This window comes from Nycticebus coucang, chromosome 5 (genome assembly GCF_027406575.1).
Source record: "Nycticebus coucang isolate mNycCou1 chromosome 5, mNycCou1.pri, whole genome shotgun sequence".
Lineage (NCBI taxonomy): Eukaryota > Metazoa > Chordata > Mammalia > Primates > Lorisidae > Nycticebus > Nycticebus coucang.
In genome coordinates, this window is record NC_069784.1 from 129,480,054 (window position 1) to 129,504,389 (window position 24,336).

At 37.9% G+C, this 24,336-nt stretch overlaps 1 protein-coding gene across 1 annotated transcript in view; it reads right to left on the bottom strand.

Moving 5' to 3' along the window:
* IPCEF1 (interaction protein for cytohesin exchange factors 1) overlaps window positions 1-24,336 on the bottom strand; it is a 181,770-nt gene that overhangs the window by 11,993 nt on the left and 145,441 nt on the right. Inside the window, exon 11 of the mRNA XM_053591327.1 lies at window positions 22,132-22,504. Within this exon, the coding sequence (XP_053447302.1) occupies window positions 22,132-22,504 (373 nt within the window). The remainder of the gene's footprint in view (window positions 1-22,131; window positions 22,505-24,336) is intronic.

Genomic DNA, 24,336 nt, shown 5'->3' on the forward strand with positions numbered 1-24,336 from the left:
CATCCAAGCCTAGAGCACCTTGAGCTAGGTGTTATTCTGAGAGCCTAAATAAAAGAGAAATGTGGCTATGTCTTCAGTTGCTGTGCAGTTCCATGGGTGGATAGAGGAGCTCAAGTGTTCCCATGTACTCTTGAGAAGATCCCCTCCACCCTGCTGCAGGCTTCTGTCCAGACTGAAATGTAAGAAGATGGCATTTGCCACACTTCTTGCAGTGGGCAAGAATCTGTGGAGCCTCTCAGGTTCCATGCCCATAGTGCCATTTTGAGAGTTAACGCTGGGCTGCACCTTTCCCTTGAGCCAAGTTCAGGCTGATGTGGCTATAGCACCTGCCTAGTTTGGGCTGATGTGGCTCTAGCACCTGCCCAGCTGAGGAGGGACCCGGGAACCCAAGCTCTCCTACATATACATAGGACATTTCCCACTGCCCTTCCATAAGTTGCTATGAGAATGAGGTGTGAGTGGATCACACCGCCCAGTTTCTTACTTTCTGAGAGGGAAGAAAAATCAAAAAGTTTAGAAAAATTGCTTAAGAAAATAATCCATAAATATTTCCCAGGATTAACAAGAGACTTAGACATTTAGGTATAGGAGACTCAACAATCCCTTCAACAATTAACAATATGACAAAAACAAAGACTCACATATAAATATTAACCTTAAACATAAGTGGATTAAACTCTCCACTTAAAAGTTATCTATTGGCAGGATGGATATTAAAAACATGACACAGTCATACACTCCTTACCAGAATCTCACCTTACCCATAACAATACATAGAAACCAAAAGGAATACAAAATGATAATCCACACAAACAAAAACCAAAAGTGAGGTAGAGGAGTTACAATTATATCAGATAAAAGAGACTTTAATCAAAAAACAGTAGAAAAAAAGACAAAGAAGGTCATAATATAATGATAAAGGGGTCAGTTCAGCAAAAGGATATAACAATCCTAAATATATATATACCCAACATCAGAACACCCATATTCACAAAACAAATATTACAAGAACTAGGGAAGTAGATATGCAGCAAAACAATAATAGTAGGGGACTTAATATTCCACTCACAGCACTAGACTGATCATCAAGACAAAGTTAACAAAGAAATATTGGACTTAACTTGCACTTTAGAACAAATGAACTTAACAGACATTTATGTAACATGTTACCCAATAACTACAAAAAATACATTCATTTCATCAATAACTGGTCTATCTTCAAGATAGACCATATATTAGTCCATAAAATGAGTCTTAAAAAATTTTAAAAGATCAAAAGCATCAAGAATTTCCTTAGAACACAGTGGGATAAAGTTAGAAATCAATACAAAGAATAACTTCAGAAACTGTACAACATGTTCTTTAATAATCATCAGGTTGACAATAAGAAGGAAGGAAGGGAGGGAGGGGAGAGAGAAAGAGAAAGAAAGAAATTAAAAAATGTTAGAAACAAATAAAAATGCAACCTACTAAAATCTGTGAGAAACAGCCAAAACAGTGCCAAGAGGAAAGTTTATGGCTTAGAATGCCTATATCCAAAAAGTAAAAAGATAACAAATTAACATCACACCTCAAAGAATCAGAATAAAAAGAATAAATCAAACTCAAAAGTTGGCAGAAGAAAAGAAGCAACAAAAATCAAAGGAGACCTAAATGAAATAGAGTCCAAAAATACAACACAAAGAATCATCCAAACAAAAAGTTGGTTCTTCAAAAAGATAAATAAACTTGTTAAACCATTAGGTAGACTAACCAAGGAAGGAAGAAGGAAGATCCAAATAAACAGAAATGAAAAGGTGACATTACAACTGATACCACAGAAACAGAAAATATCACAGGAGACTATTACAAACATCCATAATATACTCACTTAACTATAAAATTAGAGGAAATGAATGAATTCCTGAAAGCATACCAACTCCCAAGATCAAACCAGGTAGAAATACAACTCCTGAATAGGTCAATAATAAGTAGTAAGATTGAATCATTAAAAGAAATCCCCCCCAAAAAAAATGTTCAGGACCATATTGATTCACACCCAAATTCTACCAGATTCAAAAGAGAATTGCTACAAATCCCAATAAAACTATTTGAAAAAACTGAGAACAAGGGCTGGGCACATGTAACTCAGTGGTTAGGGCACCAGTCACATGCTTCAGGGTTGGTGGGTTCAAACCCAACCCAGGCCTGCAAAACAAAAAAAAAGGAAAGGAAAAAAAAAAAAAACAGGTGTCATTTTGGGCACCTATAGTTTCAGCTACTCAAGAGGCTGAGGTAAGAGAATTGCTTGCACCCAACAGTTTGAGGTTGCTGTGAACTATGATGCCATAGCACTCTACCAAGAGCAAAAAAGTGAAACTGTCTCAATTAAAAAAAAAAAAAAGATTGAGAAGGAGGGAATTCTCCCTAACTCATTCCATGAAGCCAATATTTTTGGGTCCCACCACAGGATCAGGGTCCTTTTAAGACCTGTGGATCTGGTAGTGATCGACTGAAGAAAAGTAAAGTTAAAAGCGGCGAGAGATACAGACACAGGACATGCAAAATAGAGTTTTCAAAGGTAGAAAACATAAGGGGCCACTGTAGTTTGTGAGGTTCCAGCAAATAGTCCTGAGTGTTTGTTCCACTCAGCTTTTATTGAAGGCTATTATTTCATTTAGCCCAGAGGGTAAGCTGATGAAGGGAACAAAAACATCAGCAGTTTCTTTATCTATGATCATTAACTTTGAGTTTCTGATCTCCCTTGAGAAATCCGAAACTTGAGCCTTGTGTGGAGACAGCCTCCTGTCTGTGGTCACACACAGATTCCTTGTGGGAGGGACTCCCCACTAGTTCTCTGTGGAGCAGATGCCTTGACAGTGTCAGGCTCCTCTGAAGAATTGGTGGAACAGAAGAATTTTCCTCTGATCTCCACCCCAGAGGCATCTTCCTCTGTGATAAGGGTTCAAACCCCCTTGCACATATTTCAGGGCTGGAGACACTCCTTTTATCTCTGCCCTGGCCATAATACAAATCCCAAGAATGGGTATTTGCTTTGACTGTTGACGAGGCAGGTGACGGCCTAGTTGATGTTGCCCCCTTGCACACAGATTCCTTCTACTGCCATTTTCCAGAGTGTTTACAGACTTAGCAGGGGTGTTTGCATGCTGTATCCTTACAGGCCAGGCTTCTAGCAAAAGCAGGAACTGCTCAGAAAATTTAGCTACTGGTTTAAAAATAAACTAGTTAAACTGTTTTTATTCCACACTGCTCAGCTTATTTCTCTGTTTTTCTCTTTTTCTGAGGGCATTTTCCCTTGCTAAGAATGGGGTCCTTGATCCCCATTCTGCCTACAAATATCATCTTGATACTAAAGCCAGGAGAGGAGGCAACAAAAAAAGAAAATGATAGACCATCATCTCTGGTAAAAACAGACACAAAAAAATCCTTAAAAAACATTACTAGCAAACCAAATCCAGCAGCAAATCAAAAAAAGAAAAAATTCACTACAATCAATTGGGCTTCATCCTAGGGAGGTTAGCATGATTCAAAATACACAAATCAGTATATGTGACTGGCCACATCAACAGAATTTTTAAAAAATGTATGATCATATCAATAGATGTGGAAAAAGAATTCAATAAATTCTAGCATACCTTCATGTTAAAAATCCCTTAAAAATTTCAGCATAGAATGAACATACCTCAAAATAATACAAGCCATATATGACAAATCAAAGCCAATATCATACTGAATGGGGAAAAGCTGAAAGCATTTCTTCAAGAATGAGAACAAGACAAAGGTGGCCACTTTCACCACTTCTATTCAACATAGTACTAGAAGTCCTACCCAGAGCAATCAGGCAAGAAAAAGAAATAAAGGGCATCTGAATTAGAAAAGAAAAAGTCATTTGCTGGTAATATGATCTTATATCTAGACAACCCTAAAGATTCATCTAAGAAACTCCTAGATTTGATAAATAAATTCAGCAAAGTCTCAGGTTATAAACTCAACAGACAAAAATCAATATTGTTCCCTGACTTTACCACAATGAAATATAGCAATGTAGCAAAGTAGCACTTGTAGACCAAAAATACATACAAATAAAAAATTAAATAAGTAAATAAAAATAACTAAAATTAACACAAAGGTAAAGTGAACCTGTTGTGTTCACTGAAAATGAAGACAGAATTCACCTAAAAGTCACATATAATGTTCAAAAAATGAACATTTTCTATTTGAATTCATCATTTGAATAGTAAGGAACCAATATGTTCCAGTATGATTAAAGCTGTTGGGGTGAGGAGGGAAAAAACAAAAAGCAAATTACCAATGAGGCTCTTGCCTCTCAACCATCCATCTTTCCACAGAGAAAACCTAAAACTAAAAGACTGAATCTGTGACCTTTAATAACCTGATTCCAGAATAGGATTGTCCAAACATAGGACAATAAAATAATAAATGGTGATGTTATGTGGTCAAAAGATACTCTCATTGGCTTTGTGTGTGTGTGTGTGTGTGTGTGTCATAATCTAAGAGATATATAAGATATTACTAAATACTCAGGAGACATACATACTGTGATCCAACTCAGCCCACAATCTTGTCAGGGATATAATAGTGTTTTCACTGTTGCTAATGGCCAGTGCTTAGGTCTTCATAGGACCAAAATGAATCCAATAATAATAGAAGCAGGTGTAATAAATAATAAATAAAATCATAGGACAAAAAAAGACCTAATAGTTATAGTCACATAACAACTCACAGCTCGTACCTGACCCTACAGCAAACTTGTGAGAGTCCTTCCCGAATGCTGTACTAACACTAGCATGGGCATGTTAACCCTTTCTATCTACCCTGGAACCTCTGCAAGGAAGCTTTTTATTAAAGTGATACTTTTTAAATTTCCTTTTCATTTTTTATGTAAATATTTTCCTAAATTATGATTTCATATTAGAAACACTATATTATTTCTCTCACCTTACCAGATCATAAATAGTAAGAAAGAAAAAAAAAAAGGTTGGCAGAAAACACCACTCATTCATCTCTTTGCCACTGGAAATGAAAGCCAAGTTAATTATTTCTATCTCTCTTGTTTCCTGAAAGCAAAAAAAATGAATTTGTCTGACAGCCAAAAGTTTCTAATGCAATTTTTATCCTTCTTCTCAGGTGTATATTTTAGTCTTCCTACATAAAATAGCAGGAGGTTGATTCCCATGGCTACATAAGGCCCTTATTTTATAAACAATCTCATCTCACCTCACAAGTGTCTTGTCAAGGAAGATAAGGATGTTTTTTATTTTGTGGATGAGAAAAATAAAGATTGTTGGAAAGCAGTAAGTGATTTTTTTCAAAATCTGAATCAGCCAGGGAGTTAAGAATAAAAGTTTAATTCCACATTGTACAGTTCTATGTGCTTCTAGATGACTCCTCTCACACTTCAATAGGCAAACAATCACCTATGCATCCAGTTAAAATGCAGATTCTGCTTCAGTCCTTCTGGAATGGTGTTGGGATTTAAAATTTTTTTAATACTCTTTTTCTTTTTTTATTTATTATTTGGATTCATTGAGGGTACAAAAGATTAGGTTACGCTGATTGCGTTTGTTAGGTAAAGTCCCTCTTATAATTGTGTCTTGCCACCAAAAGGTGTGCCATACACTGTGACCTTCCAACCTCCGCCCTCCTCCCCCGTCCCCACTTGCTCATTCCCCTTCTCTCCCCTTGTATTAAATCATCTGCTGCCTTCATATTAGACTTGAGTACATTGGATTCTTGCTTCTCCATTCTTGTGATGCTTTTACTAAGAAGAATATGTTCTACCTCCATCCAGGTTAATACAAAAGATGTAAAGTCTCCATCTTTTTAAATGGCTGAATAGTATTCCATATTTCATAGCTTGTTAAACCATTCCTAGGTTGGTGGGCATTTAGGCTGTTTCCACATTTTGGTGATTGAAAGTTGAGCTGCAATAAACAGTCTAGTGCAAGTGTCCTTATGATAAAAGGATTTTTTTCTTCTAGGTAGATGCCCAGTAATGGGATTACAGGATCAAATGGAAGGCCTAATTTTGAGTTCTTTGAGGATTCTCCATAATTCCTATCAAAAAGGTTGTATTGGTTTGCAGTCCCACCAGCAGTGTAAAAGTGTTACCTCCTCTCCACATTCACGCCAGCATCTGCAGCTTTGAGACTATGTGATGTGGACCATTCTCACTGGGGTTAGGTGATATCTCAGGGTGGTTTTGATTTGTATTTCTCTGATGATCAGGGACGATGAGCATTTTTCTCAAATATTTGTTAACCGTTCATCTGTCTTCATCAGAGAAGGTTCTATTCATGATTATTGCCCAGAGGTAGATGGGACTGTTTACTTTTTCTATTGATTAATTTTAGTTCTCTGTAGATTCTAGTTATCAACTCTTTGTAGGATTAATACTCTGAAAATATTTTTTCCCATCCTGAAAGTTGTCTTTTTGCTTTACCTGTGTCCTTAGCTGTGCAGAAGTTTTTCAGCTTAATTAAGTCCCATTTGTTAATTGTTGTCGTTGTTGCAATAACTGTTGAAGTCTTTGTCATAAAATCCTTCCCCAGTCCAACATCATCAAGAGTTTTCCCACACTTTCTTCTAAGATTTTTATTGTTTCATGTCTTAAATTTAAGTCTCTTATCCAGAGGTCCTCAAAATTTTTAAACAGGGAGCCAGTTCACTGTCCCTCAGATGGTTGGAGGGCTGGACTATAGTTTAAAAAAAAAACTATAAACAAATTCCTATGCACACTGCACATTTCTTATTTTGAAGTAAAAAAAACAAAACGGGAACAAATACAATCACACTGCCGCATGTGGCCCACGGGCCATAGTTTGAGGACCCCTGCGATCCATCTTGAGTCAATTTTTATAAAAAGTGAAAGGTGTGGGTCTAGTTTCAGTCTTTTACACAGGGTTACCCAATTCTTCCAGCACCATTTGTTGAACAGGGATTCTTTTCCCCACTTACAATTTTGTTTGGTTTATCAAAAATCAGATGGCAAGTAGAGACTGGTTTCGTATCTTGGTTTTCTATTCTGTTCCATCTGTCTATGCCTCTATTTCTGTGCCAATACCATGCTGTTTTCATTACTGTGGACTTGTATTATAGCCTGAAGTGTGGTAGGGTGATGCCTCTGCATTTGTTTTTATTAGTAAGAATAGCCTTAGCTATATATTTTTTTCTGGTTCCATATAAAATGAAGTACTATTTTTGCCAGTTCTTCAAAATATGGTGTTGGTGTTTTAATGAGGATTGCATTAAATCTGTAGATTTCTTTGGGTAAAACAGACATTTTGACAACGTTGATTCTTCCCAGTCAAGAGAATGGTATGTTCTTCCATTTGTTAGTGTCTTCTGCAATTTCTCTTCTTACTTAGAGTTCCATAATTCTCTTTAAAAAGATTTTTCACCTCTTTTGTTAGGTATATTCCTAAGTATATCATTTTCATTCAAGCTACTGTGAAGGGTATTGTGTCCTTGATTTGCTTCTCAACTTGGCTGTTATTGGTGTATACAAAGGCTACTGAACATTGATTTTATAGCCTGAGACATTACTGTATTTCCTGATAAATTCCAGGAGTTTTGTTGTTGAATCTCTGGGGTTTTCTAAGTATAAGATCATATCATCAGCAAAGAGGGAAAGTTTGACCTCCTCTGCCCCCTTTTGGATGCCCTTTACATCCTTCTCTTGCCTGATTGCATTGGCGAAAACTTCCAATAATAGCGGCGATAGTGCACATTTTTGTCCGGTTCCAGTTCTAAGTGGAAGAGCTTTCAGTTTTACTACATTCAGTATGATGTTAGCTGTGGGTTTGTCATAGATGGCTTTAATCAGCTTAAGAAATGTGCCACCTATGCCTATTTTCTTAAGTGTTCTTGTTAGAAAAGGATGCTGAATTTTTGTCAAATGCTTTTTCTGCATCTATTGAAAGGACCATTTTGTCTTTGCATTTGTTTCTATTGATATAATGTATTACATTTATTGATTTGCATATATAAAACTAACCTTGCATCCCTTGGATAAAGCCTACTTGATCACGATGTATAATTTTTTTAATGAGTAGCTGTAATCTATTAGTTAAGATTTTGTTGAGTATTTTTACATTGATATTCATTAGTGAAATTGGTCTCTAGTTCTCCTTTTTAGTTGTGTCCTGTCCTGGGTTTGGAACCAAGGTGATGTTTGCTTTATAGAACATGTTGGGGAAGGTTCCTTTCTTCTTAATATTTTGGAATAGTTTCCACAGTATAGGTACAAGCTCAATTTAGAAGGTATGATAGAATTCTGATGTGGAGCCATCTGATCCTGGGCTTTGTTGTTGTTGTTGTTAGCTTTTTTATTGTTTCTGTAATTTCAGTGCTTGATATGGGTCTGTTCAAGAGATCTGTTTCTTCCTGGCTAAATCTAGGAAGATGGTGTGATTCCAAGTATTGGTCCATTTTCTCCACATTGTCAAATTTCTCGGCATAGAGTTTTTGATAGTAGTCATAAATAATCTCTTGTATCTCTGTGGCATCAGTTATTATTTCCCTCTTTTCATTTCTGATTGATGGTATTAAAGATTTTACTTTTCTATTTCAGATTCATCTAGCCAAGGGTTTATCAATTTTATTTATCTTTTCAAAGAAAAGATGAATTTTATCTTTTCAAAGAAGTTTTATTTATCTTTTCAAAGAAAAGATGAATTTTATTTATCTTTTCAACTTTTTTTCATTAATTTTCTGAATGATTCTTTTATTTTGAATTTTATTTATTTCTGGTTTAATTTTGGTTATTTCTTTACTTCTGCTATGTTTGGGATTGGATTGCTTTTCCTTTTCCATTTCTTTAAAGATGATTCATTAGGTTATTGATGTGCTCTCTTTCTGTTTTTTGGAGGTAGGCTCCAAATGCATTAGGATCTGATGCAATAAGTTTCCCTCTTAGGACTGCTGTTGCAGTGTCCCACAGGTTTTGGTAGCTTGTGCCTTCATTGTTGTTATGCTCAAGGAAGCTAATGATTTCCTTTTTTATCTCTTCCTACACCCAACTGTCATTCTGCATAAGGTTATTTAATTTCCATGCCTTTGTGTGGGGATGGAAATTTTTGTTGGAGTTGAGTTCCATCTTTATTGCCTTGTGGTCAGAGAAGATACAAGGTAAAATTTCAATTCTTTTGATTTTGGGGGGATTTGATTTGTGTGCTAGGATATAATCTATTCTGGAAAATGTTCCATGGGCCAACAAGAATAAAGTATATTCTTTAGCTTTGCAAAGGAGTGTTCTATATATGTCTATCAAACACAGTTGCTCTAGGGTCACATTTAAGTCCCTTGTATCTTTGTTTAGTTTCTGTATAGAGGATCTGTCCATCTCTATAAGATGAGTGTTAAAATCCCCTGCTATTATGGTATTATGAAATATCATTTTGCTCAAACTAATTAATGTCTGTTTGAAGAATCTGGGAGCATTTAAGATGGGTGCATAAATATTTAGAATTGAAATGTCTTCTTGTATTGTTTCCTTCACCAATACGAAGTGTTCATCTTTGTCTTTTTTGACTTTAGTTGCTTTAAATCCACTTGTACCATCCACGAATGGATTAATAAATTGCGGTATATGTACTCCATGGAATATTATGCAGTCTTAAAGAAAGATGGAGACTTCACCTCTTTCATGTTTACATGGATAGAGCTGGAACATATTCTTCTTAGTAAAGTATCTCAAGAATGGAAGAAAAAGTATCCAATGTACTCAGCCCTACTATGAAACTAATTTATGGCTTTCATATGAAAGCTATAACCCAGTTATAACCTAAGAATATGGGAAGGGGGGGAGGATAGGCGGAGGGAGGGTGATTGGTGGGATTACACCTGTGGTGCATCTTACAAGGGTACATGTGAAACTTGGTAAATGTAGAATATAAATGTCTTAACGTAATAACTAAGAAAATGCCAGGAAGGCTATGTTAACCAGTGTGATGAAGGTGTGTCAAACTGTTTATAAAACCAGTGTATGGTGCCCCATGATCACATTAATGTACACAGCTATGATTTAATTAAAAAAAATCCACTTGTATCTGAAAATAAAATTGCAACCCCCCCTTTTCTTCTGATTTCCATTTGCCTGAAAAACTATCTTCCATCCCTTAACCCTGAGTCTTACTTTGTCCTTCAAGGCTAGTTGTGTTTCCTGCAGATGACAAATGAATGGCTTGTGCTTTTTTATCCAATCAGCCAGCCAATCCATTAACATATATTGAGATAATTGATAAGTGTGGTAGAATTCTATTCATCTTATTTTGTGAAAGTCCATTGCTTAGTTTTATCTTTTGCACCATTGTGGAAGCAAATTTTTGTCCTTTAGTTTCTGGGTACTTTGCTGGTGGTCCATTGTGATGGTCACTATGTAGAATAGGTCTAAGTATTTCCTGTTGAGCTGGTCTTGTTGTGGCAAACTTCCTCAATGTTTGCATATCAGTAAATTTGATTTCTCCATCAATTTTAAAGCTTAGCTTAGCAGAATATAGAATTCTGAGATGAAAATTATTTTAAGTAAATTAAAGGTAGATTAGCTTTGCCCCTCCCATTTACAGACTACCACAACCCCAATACCCTCTCTGGGAGGTTGTGGAATGGATGGCATCATCAGGGTTCATGTCCCTTTTTCTCTCTCAGACTGGTCCTACATTAGTCAGAGACTGGGTTCATTCTATACAGATCCCTCAAAATATTCTCAAGAATTTAGGTATCTAACCCAATCACATGATCTAACCTGGCATGATTTATATGTCATCCTCACCTCCACCCTAACTTGGGAGGAGAGAGCACAGGTCTGGACTCAAGCCCAGATTCATGTGGAAGGCCTGCATAGGACAGACCAAACCCTATTGGAATGCTCTAGAGCTGTTCTTGGGGAAGACCTCAGCTGGAATTATCAGACTGAGACTCCTGGAGTCCACTTCCAAAACCACATGGTCCAGTGTCTTTTAGAAGGACTAAAACAAAGCAGCCCATAAGGCCATCAATTACAATAAATTAAAAAAAAAAAAAAACAGAACTGGGATGAAAATCCTGCTCAGTTTTTAATCCTATCTTAATGAAGCTCTCCACCTATATACTTCCCTAAAACCAGAGAGTACTGAGGACGCATTATTAACATGCATTTTATCTCTCAGTCTGTGCCTGATATTCAGAAAATACTCCAAAAAATCCCCTCAGGGCCCTCAACTCCCCCCCCCTCCATGAGATCTCCTTGACCTGGATTTTAATGTCTTTAATAACCAAGAGGACACTTCTTAGTGACAATGCCTCTCAGAATTAGATAAAACCTAGCTACTTCTTGAAACTCATTGGGGCACTCTGGAGGAACTTAATCTCCCCCAGGATGGTGTTTCAAGTGCAGCAAGCCAGGCCATTGGGCAAAGCAATGCCCAAATCCAAACCATTACCAACCTGCAGAGGTTCTCTTTGGAAGTCTGACTGCCCAAGTCCTTCTGAGAACCTAGTTTGCAGTCACTACCAGGACCTGGTGAAATTTCCCCAACCTTCTAGGTCTAGCTGCAGAAGAGTGAAAATTTTTGGGAGAATCAGAGTGCCCCCTGGATGATCACAAGATCTGAGCTCCAGGGATTTTTGCTAGTGGAAGGTAAGCCTATTTATTTTCTAATAGATATGGGGGCAACCTATTCCACACTGCCATCATATAAAGGTCCTCTAGAACAGACAGACATCTTAGCGACAGGTATTGCCAGTCATGTAATCCACCCCCACACTACTTCACCTTTATGGTGCACGCTTTCTGGACACTCTTTCTCATATTCATTCCTTATTATTCCTACATGTAAGGTCCCCCTACTAGGTAGAGATATCGTCTCAAAATTATAAGCAATGCTGATGATTCCTGCCAGCTCCCACTACCCTTCCTGCTCCTCTCCAACCCCTCCCCTACAACCCCTCCATCCTCCCAAACCCACCTCCCTATAGATCCTATCATGAGGGACACCTCTCTCCCTTCTATATCTTCCCAAAACACCCATTCTCATTGCTCTCCAATCCCAACATTCATACCCTTCCCTTAAACAATACCCAATCCCTAAGGTAGCCCTCAGGGGAGTTAAACCACTAATCCTCAAACTTCTGCCAGCTGGTATTCTCAGACCTATTAACTCACCCTATAACACTCCCATTCTTCCTGGAAAAAAAAAATAATGATGGTTCATATTAGTTAGTGCAAGACTTATGGACCATTAATGAAATTGTTCAGCCCATGCACCCAGTAGTTCCTCATCCCTATACCCTGCTATCTACTATTCCTTCTAACACCTCCCACTACACAGTTTTAGATCTCAAAAGATCCCTTCTTTATAATCCCCATACAGGAGCTCTCCCAACCCTTCTTTGCCTTCACCTGGACAGACACTGATTCTTCCACCAGCCAAGAGCTAACCTGTAAAATCCTTCCACAAGGATTTAAAAATAGCCCTCATTACCTTGAACAGGCACTTCAGGCCGACCTCCACAGTTAACTTTCCCAGGGAATTCCACAATTCTTCACATATAGATGACCTTCTTATATGCAGTCCCTCCCTCACTGTCTCCCAGCAAGACAGCATTCATTTACTCTCTTTCCTTGCTAGCAAAGGATATAGAGGGTCCTCTTCCAAAGCTAAATTAAAATTAACCTCTTCCTCTGCCCAATACCTTGGCATTCTCCAGAAATTTAAATTTTTAACAAACTCCTAGTTGATGCCAGAACTTCTGGTCCAAGAACCATACTTTGAGTAACAAAGCTAGACTATCTGTTAGCAACTTTTTATGCAATGGAAGAGAAAAATATTAGAGTTACAACTAGCAAGTTGAGATTTGTCCATAAAGCACCACTTATTTTTGTGCCATATCCTAATTTAAAGAAAGAAAAGGAAGAAAATCTTACTTTCTGGCTTTGCTCAAAGGAGTATGTCCAGAATCACTGCTCAAAAGCATCAGTACCTCATATGTCAAGTTGGTAGGAATTTGGGATAAATGTTGGTGACCCTTCACATTTGTTAGACTAGCTCAGAATATCTCAAGGGGTCAGACTAATGAACTTTCTCCCAACTTAGATCAATTAGGTGACTAGGTAGACTCAGAAAGATACACACTCACATACACATACACTCTCTCTCTCACACACACACACACATATATACACACGGTGTCCATAAAGTTCGTGTGCAATTTAAAATTGACAAATATATATATATATATATGATCCTTCCTGGTGACAATAACAACCAAGAAAACATTTTTAACCAAGTTAGAAGTTCACTGCTTTCCAAGATCATGCCAAATGAGGTGCTGCTCCCTTCCCTTCCTCCTACATACCCCATGCTATTGTCTGTTCTGACAGGATAGACATGCTCTAGTAGGCTCAGAATTTGGCTGTCAAATCTGCATTCAGATTATCTCTTTAAATTCTATATTTTTAACTTTACCTCCCCCACTATCTTATTTTTGGTCCTTCCTTGTGCTTTCTAGAATATGGTTGTCTATTTCCTATTTAGACCATGTAAGGCACTTGTCACAAAAAGAAGGAAAAAACTACATAATCATCTGGGCACTAAAATGCCCTCTAAGACTCTACAGGTGTTATTTAATATAGCACCTGATGCCAAAAGATACAAAGAATTCTACAGGCTTTCTCTAATTAGTAATTTTGATAATACTACAACATAGCAAAAGACTTGAAATCAAAATGGCAGACAGAGTTAAATTATTTAATTAACAAAAGCTGAATTAACTTATTTTAGCCTTAAGGAAACTACTGACCAACAGCATTTATGCTAATGTGTAATGTTGAGAGAGAAATATCCTATTTTTGCTGCTGCTGGTAGAGATAACTCTCATACACTGAGTTTTTGCTATGTGACAGGCACTGTGTTAACTATTATAGCAACATTATCTCACTATCTTCTAACTCTATGAGGAAAGTATTATTAACCACGATATGATATAAAGGAGACGCTATCAAAACATAGAAAGTTAATCTTGGGCGGCGCCTGTGGCTCAAAGGAGTAGGGCGCCAACCCCATATGCCGGAGGTGGTGGGTTCAAACCCAGACCTGGCAAAAAAAAAAAACCCTCTTTCACCAGGCCAGGCACAGTGGCTCACACACCTGTTACCCTAGCATTCTAGGAGACCAAGGCAGGAGGATCCCTTGAGCTTGAGAATTCAAGACCATGCTGAGCAAGAGCAAGACCCTATTTCTACTAAAGATAGAAAAATTAGGTGGGTGTGGTAGCACATGCCTGTAATCCCACCTACTCAGGAGGCTGAAGTAAGAGGATCTCTTGAGCCCAAGCATTTGAGGTTGCTGTTGAACTATGATGTCACAGTACTCTATCCAGGATGACAGAGTGAGACTGTGTCTCAAAAAATAAAAAAGTAAAAAAATTCTTTTACCAAAGTCACAAAGAGACAAACCTAGATCATGATCCCAAAGCTCATTGTCTTAAATACTGCAAATATATTCGATATAGTTTCTTTTGAATAAAGTTCAATGAAAACTATATATTTTAAATCAAGCAATACATAGTCACTGAGAAAAGACTTGCCAGACCAAGGCCCAGGTCTCTGCTTGCATGATTCTGTCTTCAAAGGGAACAATCCCCATTCAGTCTCTTCTGCCACAGTGTCCTTGTTTTGTATCTCAAACCCTCATGCACACAACACACAACACATATACAAAAAGGTAGGAGGAAATGCTTAGAAAACACAAAAGCGGAGTTTAGAATACACCAGCGGGGAGAGAGAGGATTTCTTTAAATGCCAGGTAAAAGCAATTCTTTGAGAGAGCAATCAGATTAAGAAAAACGGAGAGCTCATGCAGGTATAAAACTAGTATTTTTACTTGTGCTTTTGTGCGTTTGAGAGAAGAGTAGTATCACTTTGATTTCCTTCATTTTTCTCTTTTTGTTTTACCATCTCTGCCACAGTCATTTACAGGCTTTTCTCGTGTCTGTTTGATCACAAGTGATGTTAATTAAGACAAAGCACTATGCTTCTACTGTATTATTGCTTTTATTGATAAGAACAAATCTAGTTCATTGGGTGACCTTCATATACTTCCTGTTTTGTTATCATTGTGTCTTGTGGTAGCGATTTTCTGAAATAATCTTAGGTTGAATCCATTGCTCAACCCTCTAATAAGTAGTTTACATTCTTAAAACAGAATGTAAAGCTGTTTTATGAATGTATTCTTCCAAATAGTTGAGCACCCAGGATTAAGTGAAATATTTAAAGTAAGACAAAAAAATTCAGTATTTGCTCACATCCTAAGAAAACAGAAAGCATTGGCATGCACACAAAAAAAGACATTTGGTCAGATTTTTAAAAAAATTATATTCAGGAGGTGAAGGTTGAATGTGAAAGAAATGGGAGGGAGAGCTGGAAAATCACCTAAACCAAGGGACACTAACCCAGTGCATTGTAGATAAACCTGTCAGCTGCCACCCCATAACCTGCTGGAGCCATCAACCGTGTGGATCTATGATGGGGACAAGTAAACACAAAAGATAGACATGAAAGTTTCAGAAAACGGAAAGGGAAAGGGATGATGCTGTGGCCAACCCTTCAGGACAAGAGCAGAGAGGCAAGAGGAAGGAAGAAGTCACCTCATCTCAATTTCACCAGGCAGAAAACAGAAGTTCACCTTTTAAGAGAGAGCTCTCTTTTCTCTCTTTTCCTTACCTCTGTGATTATTATCTAGTGTAATCTACACACTTGCATAACATGACCTGCATCGGCAGACACACCATGTTAACACATGAAATGACTCAATGCTTTCAAGACAGTATTCTCAGTAAATTAATTCTCAATATTCCAGAAACTTTTGTACAAATTCAAAATGTGATATTCTAAATAAAACATGAACATGTATAGTAATACGATGACTTTTGACATAAGAAGTGTGTGTGTGTGTGTACACACATAGTATAAACACAAAACCTGTACATAGCAGCAGGTTCCTTCATAATTTCCCAAACATAGAAGCAACTAACGTGTCTTTCAAAAGGTGAGTGGATAACAAACTGTGGAACATTATTCGATTATTTTTAAATGACCCAACAAGCCACAAAAAGACGTAGGGGAAGCTTAAGTTCATGTTGCTAAGTGCAGGAAGCCATCTGAAAAGGCTGGGCATTGTGTGATTCTGATATGTGACACAGTGGAAAAGCTAAGACTAAAGAGGTAGTGGAAAGGTCAGTAGCGGTCAGGTTCTTGGCGTCAGGTTCTCCAGTCCTCGGCTGGCTAGGTAGAGCACAGGGGATTTTTTTCAGGGCAGCAAAACTCTCTTCTGTCTGATACTATAACAAGGGGTACATGACGTTACATTTGTCAGAACCCACAGAACTAAACGATACACAGGGTGGACCCAGATGTAAACAACAGGCTTTACTTAATAAAAATACATTAATATTTTCCATCAGTTCAATAAGTGGGCCACACTAACGCAAGGTGTCAGTAACAGAGAACGCTGCATGGGGAAGAAAGGACATACATGAAAACTCTTTGTACTTTCTGCTCCATTTTTCTATAAAATCTAAAACTGTTCTAAGAAATGAAGCCTGGTAATTTTTTGTAAGACTATCCACAGCAGCATTTTAAATAGGAGTCCAAACTGGGGGTGGGAGGAAATGTTCGTCAACAGTAGATACATTTCTCATCATACAGCAAAGTGATGGAGTTCTATAAAGTAATGACATTGAACTAATGCCAGCTACACAGAATATCACAGGGGTTTCTAGAAAGCTGGCTAATTTCTATTCTTTGACCACAATGGTGGCCACATGGATATTGTGTGTATACGCCTGCAGGTGTGTGTGTTTATACAGTGTTTTAGATAGAGAGCTACAGAGATATAACTCTTCTGTGTACATGATATTTTTATACTGTAATAAACAACCCCCATGAAACAGGAGAAATGCTGGCGCATATTTTTTCATGAAAAAAATCATGAAATGAACTAAAAAAACAAGTATTGACTCAAACACAGGAAGTTATAAGAAAGAGGGAGAAAAACTGAAGAACTTTCTGTAATTCTCTAAACCATCTATACCTCTAGACCACATGAGAAGCACAAGAGTTCTGCCCCACCACCCAACCAACAAGGGAACCCTTTGAGATCACTTTGTCTCAAAGCCACAGGAACTTAGAAGTGACCCTATCATCAAATATGAAAGACTCCACATTTTTTTCTTTCAAGTCTGTTTCCATACTTTATACAAATAAAAAATGCTCAAATAACTTTTGATAAAACACAATTTAGGTAGCATAGCAGTCAAGGGATGTCTAACATAAGGGACTTCACAGATTTATTGTTGTCGTGACAGATGCAGTTTCTATCTGGAAGAAATGTGGGTTCTTGGCAGGAATTCTGTGGCCGTGCACAGTGTACTTGATACTCAGAGCAGATCATTTTTAATACTCCCCTCCTCTACTCCTAAATCTGTTTTTATACTCCAAACCTCACCTCTAAGTTTACTTCTGAGTACAAGATTCCTCTTTCCACAACCTTGCCGCGTCCTTGGCCTTTTGAACTTCCTCATCTCTCATCTTCTGTGTTCTCCAACTCCTTAACCCCTCCTACTTCTTTCAAACTGCATTGCCACCCTATACTTAACGTGCCCAAAGTCCAGATCACACTTGTCACCATTGTCAAAACCCTTGCCCCAGGAACTTCCCACCAGTCCTTTCTGCCAACTCTTGGGTGCCAGATAAGTTATAGGAAGTAAGAAGAAAAAGATGAGATTAAAAAAACTTTGCATACTACGAATGACCTAGACATACTGCACACATGTGCAGGTAACATAATTATCATAACTTTATGAAATGGATAGGGCTCTTTAGCCACACAACCCAGGGGAAGAGAAAGCAGGTGGTGAGTACCCACACCTGACATCAATGCCCTTGAGGCCAACAATGATATATTCCAAGTTTTACCAATATTAAATATTTATTCCCATTTTCAGATCCCACTTCTCACCCAATAGCACAAAAAATCGGAAATATTCCAGGACTATATTAAGTACTAATGGTGCAAAGCCCAAGATGAGTCTTTACCTGGCATGTTTGCTAAAGAATACTCTCTCCTATTCTTCCTCTTTCCACTGACCACTCAGCTGTTACAGAAGTTCCCTAAATCTTCTTATTTCCTGTCTCCCTTTATTCTATTCTCTATATCCTAAAGCTTAAAAAATGTATAAAGTATTGTTCGAATTATGTGATTATCCTGATCGGACGTATTCATCCATTATCTATTGAAATTAACTAATGTTTATCCCATAGTCAACACTGGCCAAATTTCCTTTCCATCCCCTTTTCCCACCTCTCCCGTCTCCGAGCACAGATCCTCCTATGTGGACATAGTCTTCAGTTCTCTTTTAAATCCCTACAGCATTTGGTTTGCATCTTTCTGGTGGCACGCGTCTTATTGCTTTCTTTTGTTAAATGTGTCAAATTCTTCCCACTCACTTCATTAGGTTTAGACCAGAAATTGTGTTTTGCTCATATTTGTATTCACTTTAGGAAAAAGTATGTGTTAGGTGCTCAGGGAAAAAAAGGCTACATTAAATCTAGCCCAGTATTGGGCTTAATTTTATAGTATCTACTTGCTTCCTGAGGACACACAGCACCCAACACCTGCAGCAACACTCAAAGTAGCTAGCTAAAATAACGTAGCACCTCTACTCCTCACACTCCGATTGTGTACAGTTTTTGCTAATATTTGTTAAATCCTAACATCTGGCTCATTTATGACATTTTCCTGTGAAGTCATGCATGCTATAGAATGCTTGTGTCTTCATTAACATTGTTTTTTACTCGGCTGATTATCTACCTGACTTCCAGATACATTCTTGCTATACCTGTACTTGACAGTTCATTTGCATAAATTGGGTATTAGTCTTGGTAGCTGACATGCAGACTTTCAGCATCCAGGGCGTGGTTACTCCGTTCATTGAGTGAGCAGTGGTGGCAGTGTCTCCACGCTGTCAAAAGGTAGCGTGTGTTGTACATGTGTACATCAAAAGCAGACTGTGTGACTTCTCATCCCATGGGCATAAGTCAGGGGCCAAAAATCCTCTCACAAAAGAAAGGAAGAACACAGAGCAAAACTGATCTGAAATGAACCTTCCCTTAAACCCATCGTCTCTTTTCCCACTATACTTTGTAGAAAGACCCAGTGAAGAATTCCTAGAGTTCTCATGTAGAGTGACAACAGGCTGCAATTAACACCCTGCTTTTACTTTTTAATAGCTCACACTACAGGAAGAGATGTCTAAAAGGATATTTAAATTCAGCATAAAATTCTAGCAGCCACAATTTTAATTGCATACCAACTGCAAAATATTTTTTTCATTGTCTATATAAAAAGAAGGGTATAATATATGCTGTCTACTTGTTTCAGAACTCAGTTATTAACCTTTAAGAATCTTTTCTAGAATAAAAGCTTCTTTCTTCAGCAAATGCATTCTGACACTGGGACTTAACCTTCTAAAATCCCAATTCCTATTTTGGAGTGGGTTAAGACTTCAGTCCCTAACATAAAAACACCCTAAACAGTATTTCAGACAGGGATTTCAGAAATTTTTTGATTGACAACTCAAAATAATTTTTAGAAATCACAAAAGTAAAAAGTCACCTCTTCTCAAACACATACACACACACGTAAAAAATGCAGAACGCGTAATTTGATTACTCAATGGCAAGTCATCACAAACGCAAGCAAAGACTGGGTTGCTGTTTCCATAGCGATGACTTTCTGGGGTTTAGCTCTTCTGGGAATTTAACCAAGTCCCCAGCAGCAGGAGAAAATCATCAGGGAAAATTCTCTAACATATGGCAACTGCCAACAAACCAGGAAGGAAAAAAATACTTTCATTTTCTTTTCCTTTTTACCAGGAGGAATGTCTTCACATCAAGCTGTTTGATGAAGCACACAGATTTTGTTGGTCACTTGGCATAGAACTCAAAACTAAACAATACCAGGTTTTTTCATTCTTACATTAAAAGAGCTGTTGGTACCCAGCCAGGCTCTGCAGCACACGCGTTCCCAGAATGGCATCGAGACACAAGCAAGAATTGCATACATCTTCCCACAAGCCTCGATGATGGTCCTAAGGGAAAACTCTCAATCTGCAGGGTCGTCTCTTAGGAAAGAACTCAAATGGCGATTTATGCTTTCGAAGCTAGGCTCATCCTGGGGTGTGGATGTGTGTGTGTATGCATGAAACTTTTTTTTGGTTCTACTTATGACCTAATGATTAAAGTAAGAGTTTGCACCAGAAAAATTATAGATGTGATACTTTTTATTATTATCTGGAAGGCTCCTCTAAGCATAAGAACTAGATGACCTCTAGTTCTCTTTCTAGTACCTATTTTCAAAAACAAAAATTGTTACTGATATGCCGTGTGCAATCAATATCCAATGAAAATGGTTGCCACAGAGTAAGTAAATACCACCAGTAATAAGGAATGCATTACTTTCCAAGGAGCCCATTCTATTTTGAACAGCTCTCACTGTCAAAAAGAAGTTTCTTATGCTAAACCTAAATCCATTTTCTTTTTACTTGCATCCTGACTTCAATTCTGTACTCCCAAGGAAATACATTTAAGCCCAGTACTTTGTCTATATGACAGCAGCTCACAAACCAGAAGCCAGCTCAAGTCTCCTCTTTTCATTCCTCATCATCTAATCTTTAAGTGCCTGTAATTTTTCAAAAGAAGTGTTGACTTTCTTTCCCTCTCCTCCTCATCCACCTCTAGAAACAGTTTAGTTTGCAATGACTTCATCACTCCAGTTTTTCTATTGTATAACAGATATTTGTCCTACATTGGGGGTATCAAGAAAAATGCCATCAGAGGGCAGGCAGGTAACTCAGCTGTGCAAAGCATCTTCAGGTAAGGCGTCAGAGAGAGGGACAACTGTCATGAATTGGAGAATTAGTACCAGCCTCAGCATTCAAATTTACATATTTTAAAATGCTACACACACACAAAAAAAAAACTTGTTTTTTTTTTTACAATCCTTAGTCAAATTACACTGATACCAAAAACTAAATTAATAAAATACATCTTAAAATATATTGTAGAAGTTAAAGAAAAATTTCCAGTTTGGGGTTGGGGGGACAGAGTCATCTACATCATTAGGCAATCTGACCAGCTATTATGGATATTTAGTGAGTCAACTTTCTCAATAGTATCCTCCCCCCCCCCCCCGAATACAACCCAAGCTCATTATTCTCTCATGACTCAGTACCTTTTATCAGGCAAGCTTGTTTTACAATAGAATGGATAAAGCATAATCAGAAAAGACACACTCTGATTGAATAGTCATAAAAAGAAGTCACCTCTGAATAAAAGGTAAGGACCAATTATTACAGAGTATTAAAAAAACTTACATTATTAATTTCTATGCACCACTAACTCTTTCCCTTATTAAGACCTAAAATGTCTTTCACAGCATAGCTTGTGTTTTCCTTCATATTGAAAGGTTCTAATGCTGCCCTTACAGTACATGTAAGTTTTCTACCTTCCTATTTTCTCTACAAGCGCATTCAGGCACCAACTGGCCAGGAAGCCAGCATTGTCTGTGGGAGTGGGAAGGAGGCCGCCCTGAGTGCCCGGTGAACCATCCTGGTGATGTTATGAATACCAAACTATACCTGGTTTAACTACCATAAGCTCCAGCACATAGGAACGGGTAGGGAACCCGTGGCCTTAAGTCAACATATGCCCTTCTGGATCTTTAAGTGATGCCTTTTGACTGAATCCAAATTTTACAGAACAAATCCTTCCTTACAGAAGCAAGATTTTGTTTCTGAGACTGGTGGAAAAGTATCATTATTTTGTGATCTCGTGTCTCATAGTTCTAGAGCATTTGGTTAGTTATACAGGAAATAATTAGCGGCCTGGTAGCTGGAGTGGTCCACATGGACACACTTCTACAAAGGCAGCCCCTGAGCTCAGCCACACTTGACTGCCTAATCACTGAATTGCCATTCGTGAGTTTAACCATTCTCATTCCAAATTAACATTAGAGAACCACATACACACAAATATTTACTCTCTAGAGGAAAATAAACAATCTCTTGGTTTACCTCTGTCCATGATCTTTGATCCTATAGGCTTATCCGGGATGGTTAGATGGTCTTGGTTGCTACTCAATGAAGAAGTGTCATCGCTAGATAAAGAGTTCAAAAATCCACTTTCTGACATGACAGAACTGTTTTCCAGGGCCTTGAGACTGCTTGCCTCCGAGGGTACAGGGGAATGAAGCTGCACAGCAAATGTCACAGACTGTCCCAAACCTTCAGCAGCAGATGAGCTGTTAACTATGTCAAGCCAGGACTGTCTTTCTTTAGATAACGAGGAAGAAAAATCGCTGGGTGTCTTTGCTGTGTTTTCCAGGGATGAGAAAGAACATGATGTTTCACTTGATTTGAGTGAAGATGAAGATGCCTGCTGTCCAGCCTATTTTTCACAAATAAAACCAAAAAAGAATAAAATAAATCATGATTAAAGCTGCATTTCTACTTTTCATTTTCAATAGAGGTGCCCCGGGGTTGTTTCAAAAAGTGACCGATGATAAAAGAATCAAAAAATAAATGTATGATATTTATTTCTGTTTCACCGCTACTAGGGCACCTTTCTCCAAAACTGAATAATACAATTTTAAATTCACTGTTCTGGGATCTGAAAAGTCTCCATACCCTGATGTCCCATATTCTTTAAAGCTCTCCAGAAACTTAAAAGACCTCTTTGGGGAAATCTGTTAGAATATTGAAATACACCTTGAACAAAAAATATTTTGCAATCTATATTGAATTTGCACAGATGGAACAAAAACTCTTGAGCTCTTGAGAAAAGTGATTAGGAGAAAGAAAAAGAGAAAGCCAGACAGAAATCAAAATAATGTTAGCTGAGTGGAGCTCGGTGATGTGGACAAAGCATAGGTATTTAAGCCCTGACTATTAATCAAATATTTCTTAGCATATAACAGTATCGGCTTATAACTGCACAGGTTAAACTAAAGGTTTTTAATTTAAAAACTTTAATGAAGTTTCGCCAAAGAAAGATACATTGCTACCCTCCCAATTTATTAAAGAGCAACAACAGCTGCACCACTGATGCTGGAAAGCAGGCTGACGATACATCTTCAGACAGCAGTTCCTGACACACACTCCAAGGACACATCGCAACATTTTCAGCAGGACGCAGAGAATACATTGATGGAACACTACCAAAAAGAACCCTCTCTTGGAAAGGACTTTATTTGTTCTGAAACTTTTGCTCTTGTTACATTTTGATGTTGAAAGATAAGCTTGATAACTAGGACCTCCAGAGAACTCAAATTAATCAACATAAAAAGAGCTAACAATCCCTTACTTCACTGGGCAAGAGAGATAAACAGAACCTTCTCTAAAGAAGATAGATGAATGGCTAACCAACACAGGAAAAAAAATGCTCTTCATCCCTAATTATTAGAGAAATGCAAATCAAAACCACCCTGAGATACCATCTAACCCCAGCAAAAATGGCCCACTACTCAAAATCTCAAAATTGCAGATGTTGGCATGGATGTGAAGAGAAGGGAAAACTTTTACACTGCTGGTGGCACTGCAAAATAATACAACCTTTTGGGAAGGAAGTATGGAGAATCCTCGAAGAACTCAAATTATACTTCCCATTTGGTCCTGCAATCCCATTACTGGGCATCTACCCAGAAGAAAAAAAAGTCCTTTTACTGTAGGACACCTGCACTAAACTGTTTATTGCAGCTCAATTTACAATCACCAAAATGTGGAAACAGCCTAAATGCCCACCAACCCAGGAACGGATTAACAAGCTGTGTATATGTACACCATGGAATACTATTCACCCACAGAAAAAGATGTAGACTTAGGGTGGTGCCTGTGGCTCAGTGGGTAGGGCGCCAGCCCCATATACCAAGGGTGGCAGGTTCAAACCTGGCCCTGACCAAACTGCAACAACGACAACAAAAAATAGCCGGGCATTGTGGTTGGTGCCTATACTCAGGAGACTGAGGCAAGAGAATTGCCTAAGCCCATTAGTTGGAGGTTGCTGTGAGCTGTGATGCCATAGCGCTCTACTGAGGGTGATAAGTGAGACTCTGTCTCTTAAAAAAAAAAAATGTAGACTTTACATCTTTTGTATTAATCTGGATGGAAGTGGAATACATTATTCTTAGTAAAGCATCACAAGAATGCAAGAATCCTATGTACTCAATCCTGATATGAGGACAATTAATGACCTAGTACACCATGAGGGGTGGAGGAAGGGGA